At 47.7% G+C, this 5,822-nt stretch overlaps 1 protein-coding gene across 1 annotated transcript in view; it reads right to left on the bottom strand.

Annotated features, from left to right (window-relative positions):
- T265_05841 (hypothetical protein) overlaps positions 1–736 on the bottom strand; it is a gene marked incomplete at both ends in the record, with an annotated part of 21,021 nt that extends 20,285 nt beyond the window's left edge. The window contains one exon of the mRNA XM_009170962.1: positions 89–736. Within this exon, the coding sequence (XP_009169226.1) occupies positions 89–677 (589 nt within the window). The remainder of the gene's footprint in view (positions 1–88) is intronic.
- Between the last annotated feature and the right edge of the window lie 5,086 nt (positions 737–5,822).

Below are 5,822 nucleotides of genomic sequence, written 5' to 3'. Positions count from 1 at the left end.
AGGAGATGGAATAAGAGGTTTATGGTAAGAGATGCAAGGTGAGGAGGGGGGACATGGGGCGGTGAGGAAGTTAGTGGAAAAATCAAACTCTCTGGGAGGGGTGAGCTCCGTTGGGAGTGAGCAGGATTCCTCTGCGTTGGCTGTAGTTGAAGGGGGTTTGGAGTAGGAAGTGGAGATGCAGCTAAAGGTCGTGGAGGTGGGGCTGCACGTGGCTTCGGATGGGGCGGAGGCTGTGATGGAGTAGGTAGTTGCTGAAAAGGGATCCCAGGCACATAGTATGCAGGATTCCAGAGGGGCGGAACTTGATAGGGTCCAGGATTACGTAACGGTAGCTGTGGTTGAGAGACCCTGCCAGGGAACTGAGTTGCACGGCTAGAGGGGCTACAGATATGCTTATGAGGAATTACGGGTTTGGTCAGGTTTGTAGAAGGGCGAAGCGTGGAAGCGCGGGGAGTTTGTACGGGAGAAGGGGTTACGGTGCGAGGCTTGGACAGCAGGTGCTTGAGTCCAAGGAAGCGCTTTGGTGGGGAGACACGAAGTGTCATCAGGTCAGGACATCCAGAGTGAGAAGCTGTGCTATCATTCTCCACCACAGCCTCATGTGGGGGCTGATTAGTTACAATATCTCCTAAATCGGCAGTCGATCTCGTTGGCGTGGCGGAGGTCGGAGATAACATTTGTGGATGCTCATAGAGAGGAGTGTAGGGCTCATGGTCATGAGCGTGAGGTACAGGACCTGGGTCCAACAGACAGCTTTGTGTGGCATTGTGGCACTAGTCAGCGCAAGTACTGGTGTGTGACGATGCAACAGGTTCTGGTGACTTTTTGGTAAGTTGTCTTTGCATTCTTGTACGAGCAGCTTGAAGTTTAAAGGTATGGAATTTTTTGATAGCTGAGAGAAGAGTCCGGGCTGTTAGCAGACGCGCAGCATCTTTTTATCCCGGAATTGCATTATTATCGGGCAGCACATAGATGGTGTCGACTTTCGGAGCCGCTGAGCTATGCACATGGTATCCAGCATGCCACATGTTGTCAAGCTGGCAGTTTTGGTGTGCTCAAGCGGAATTCGATCGGGTGCGTTGAATACTAGTACCTGGTGCCGACATTCGATGCGTTGACAAATCTCTGACGCAATCGTATCAATTAGAATAGACGCTTCTCCTAAGTCTGTAGGATCACAGGTTGCATCAGGATTTAAGAGACATGCAATCGATTGTATGGTTCGCAAGAAAGACAATTTACTTTCCATATTGTGCAGACGGAGTCTGAGATTTTCCAGGTCTTTCAGGACCTGAGATTCTACTGATAGTTGTGAGTGGAGAGTGCTGCCATGTTGCGGAACAAAGATATGTCGGTTGGGACTACTAAACAATCTGTAGTTGTCTGTGTTACAGTTTTTGCCGGCCTCGATAAATGTAGGGGTTGGGAGCTGGGTGTTCTGGCTGCTTTTGCTACAACCTCTTGTCCCCACAAGCTGCGAGCTACCTTGGTTGCACACAATCTAACCACACGCTGAGGCCCGTTCGAGTCCACCACCTTCCCAGCACCTGTGCCTGAATATCGATTACCGTTTTTGAAATCGTTCTATGTCTCCCCAGCAGCAGTTAGAAACTGTGACCACTCTCGGCCGCCTGCTATTTTGGGCCGCAGTCTATCTCGCACCATAGTGCCCACTGGCAAACATTTTAAAAATCTTTCAGATTTCGGCTCCGTTTGTAGACACGGACGTCTTATTGTCCCGTTTGAATGAAGAAAAGGGAACACCGTGCGCCCCCGATAGACCGAAGGATATCCTTGGTCCATGGTGGCCTTTTTTGCTATCATTCCTTGGCCATCCCTAACTACCATCCTACCCCAACTGACCCACCAAACATATTCATGTACCAGGTTAACAAAAAACCCCGGTACAACTTCTCGATGATGGTACTGACACCACCATGGAGTCTCGTGCTTGCTCATAGCTCGTCATATCCCCAATATTTCCGGAACGAACGTTTTAGACGTGCCCGCAAGGCCGCCTCAATCAACTGAAACGTTTTAGACGTGCCCGCAAGGCCGCCTCAACCAACTGAAATGTGCGAGGATTCCTGAGCGCTGGTCATCCCATTGCGCTGTTTGCCTATAATGCCCAATAACCCCTATTCTCCAAGTGCACTACCAAGGTTCCAGTATATTGATGGAGACAAATTTGCCTCACACTTGATATGACATAGGCCGGCCATCTTAAAAACAAAAAATGCTGACTATATGAATTCCTTGTCTCTGTCTGGCCGGACGTCTGCTGCACAAACTGAACTCGGGTACATTTAAACAACTTCAACAAAACTGCTATCACATGGAGAGATTTCCAGGGTGTGGAAAAATGTCATCTAATTTCCAACTGAACCAAAATCACCCATGAGACTACATCTGCCTGGCTCAAACTACGTCGAGCCCTTCGTCTAACCCAGATCCAGCCTCCGCAAACACTCCAGCAACTATTTTCCTCCCACCCTATACAGTCACCTCTTGCTAATTCGAAATTGTTATTGCAACCAAGAACACTTTTTTCATTCAGCGCCAACGGTTTCTGGGACGAGCTCGTTCTTACTCTCAAAACCTCTCGCTCAGGTCTGACTTACCTGAGTTTCTGCTGCAATTGCAATTTGTCCGTTCCACTAGTTCAAATACATCATTTGTGGCATTCGTTTGGTCCCATGCATCCGCACCAACTCCTGATCAAGAATATTCTTTATTCCTGACCTTTCTAAAACAGCGAGGCCGGTATTTCCTCCTATTTCATCGAGAGCCATTTTTGATTCGTATCTGGCCGTTTGTCCCCACTTCGAATTCTCCCATCTCCATTGTTGCTTTTTGTGACCCTGTTGATTTACCCAACCGCCCGAGGCTAGCAATAATCTTTTAGGTTTAGTTCAAGTTTAACCCGTTTGCCCTTCCCAAGCGTCGTTCGTGCGAAATTGATTTCTCTTTTTTGCTCACACGAGGCGTTCAGTATTCGGACAATGAAATTGAATTTTCCAGTGCTGCGACATATCCATGCCGGGGTAAAACAGCCAAATGGTTGAATTAAGAATACCATCCCGAATTTTTGGGCGCAATTTAGGCATCTCAAAGGATCAGTGGTGCTGGAAAGTATTGTAATAGAATTTCCGCATCAGGGTCATAACCCTCAGTGGACAATGAAATTTGATGAGCCGTGAAAATATGTTGGTAGATTAGAGCGGTTTTTGGTGTGAGCTCATAAGCAACAAAATGCAGTATTTGGGAATAAAAAGTTTTACTCCACTAGCAAAGATTCTGCAGCTAAGTGCATTGTGCTGCCAAAGAGCCCCTCGTGTGATATTGTGGAATAATTCTTCGCTGTCTGTTCTAGTTACGGAGTGAGTAATTCAATAAAATGATACGCGCCAGCTCTAGCACTACCTGTGCTGAAGTCGGTTGTCAAATTCCACTCCAGTTCTGCGATGCACTGGTTGTTAATCATGAACTCGGTTACTGTAAGCTGCCCTCCCCTAAAGTTGTCAGTGGACCGAATGAAATGCCTATCCATTGAATGTTAAACGCGTCTCACCTGCCAGTCCTGGTGATATTAAAAGGCATGGGTTTGAAGAACGATCAATCGGTTATCTAACTCCTCTTACTCATTTATATGCGCTGGCTTCCTCCATCTTAAATGTGTGACGCATTTCAGGATCGTGCCTCAATCAGTGTGTTTTCTGCCAGCTGGGAAATAAACCTGTTATTTTTATGGATAATGACAATCAGTTTTCAAAAACGAAACCAAATGCCCACGTTTTTCTGGGAAAGACAAGTTCAAATGCTCCGCTATACGTGGATGCTTTAGACAAAATGAGCCCACTCTCCAAAGACCTGGAAAACACATAATGAACAAAGAGGTTTGGACGAAAGTTGATAGCAAACCAACCTCTCTAAAACACTAACTACTACTATTAATCCCGGGTCCGTGGGTTGCGGAAAAGGTTTTCCAGCTCCCTAATGCAGCATTTTTAGTGGATACGTGGACAAGGGTTAGCAGTCTGAGCATCTGTGGATCGTTTTCCATAAACAAGAGGCCAGCAGAACTGCCTCAGTCACTCTTTGGTCGCTTTATCGCAATTCCTTGAGAGGAATCCCTTCACGCAGAGTGATTATGCGGAAACGGAAGTGGACGAACCTTTGGGCTCCTAGTCACCCTATCCTCGCCGAATTCTGAAGAGAATAACTTGGCGTGGGCCATCAACATTCAAAAGTCCCGCACAATGATCAAGAATATCTCTGAGATTTGCCACAACAATCCTAGAGGAGAGGCACGTAACAGAATTCCCCTTGCCAACAGTTCAGCTGAATTTGTTGGTAGTTGTGGAACATTGAGAGGAATCCCTTCACGCAGAGTGATTATGCGGAAACGGAAGTGGACGAGCCTTTGGGCTCCTAGTCACCCTATCCTCGCCGAATTCTGAAGAGAATAACTTGGCGTGGGCCATCAACATTCAAAAATCCCGCACAATAATCAAGAATATCTCTGAGATTTGCCACAACAATCCTAGGGGAGAGGCACGTAACAGAATTCCCCTTGCCAACAGTTCAGCTGAATTTGTTGGTAGTTGTGGAACATTGTGCTCTCAGAAGCACGCCGATGCAACCGGTCGCGTCTCCGGGCTACTCAATCACCAGAGACCCCCAGGTTACTAACAAAAATTATGCTAGTGTGGGAGACAGTCCTCGCGTGAACGCAGAATCAACGTACGTGAAATTATGATCGCTCATGTTCTTATCGGACGACAAAATCTCAGCGGCGAACTCCACAACCAAATAAATAGTTCTAGGCTCCATGAGACAGATATATGGCAAAGCGCACCAACGCATCGACCACAAGCGTTAACCTAGAGGTTGTAGGCCACTTTAAAAACACACAACCACGGAAAAGGTGAAGCCGCTGGCCCCCAGCTCACACAGTCAAAGGCAGCCTCTCCGTTTATGAACTCCGATAGCCAAAGCCACAAACCCGATAACAGTGTGCTCAAAAATTTCACGTACACCGAATTGGCTACACTGTTTACGGACGACATGAGAGTCCACAAAACACGAAATAAAAACCACTGCGGTCGAAGCAAACCACACCTCATCGAAAAGCTTCTGTTCAAATTCGCGCAGCCTCAGCGGAGACGCCGCTCAGTATGTGCCGTCAATATGTGTACCTCTTGCTGCTGCCATACAACGCACAAGTGACCGGGCGGAGCTTCACACCAAAATTCCCAAGAAACCAAGCGGAGGCATCCTCGCCGAAAAATTCTGTTTCAAGCTCGGTTGTCAAACTAGTATAATTTTTAACGAGAGGGTAAAGCATACTCCAGGGAAAATAACTTAGCGCGAACCGGACTCTCGGGGGTAGGCGGGTTGAAGACGTTACCGTAAACGAAGGGCGGTTCTCCAGAAATCCAAAGATAATAGGGGGCAAGGAGGCCTCAACGCCCATTCGGGACCTTCACTTCAAACCCGTAGTATATGCATTATATATGCTAACCCTTAGCAGAAAACCGCTCGGCTTTCCATCTCCTAGAAGGAGCTCCGGCGAGCGGGGCCGACGCCGTTGTATCTTATGCCTCCTAACACCCGCCACGCGCAACTGTTTCATTCAATTTCATTCACCTCGCCCCTCTTCCTAAGGTTCAATCCTCGACCGCGGTTGCTCAAACGCCCCTTAGAACTGTTATTCATTCAAACTGGCTGGTGTCCGGTCTACACTCACACGGTCCTCCAACAAAAGGGAAATTATCCGTGCGCCTACATCTGCATGACTCCCTGTGTCAATCTCCGTCTCG

This window comes from Opisthorchis viverrini (assembly GCF_000715545.1).
Source record: "Opisthorchis viverrini unplaced genomic scaffold opera_v5_117, whole genome shotgun sequence".
NCBI classification, from domain to species: domain Eukaryota; kingdom Metazoa; phylum Platyhelminthes; class Trematoda; order Opisthorchiida; family Opisthorchiidae; genus Opisthorchis; species Opisthorchis viverrini.
Note: the sequence above shows the minus strand (reverse complement) of the source record. Positions and strands in the feature narration are given on the sequence as shown.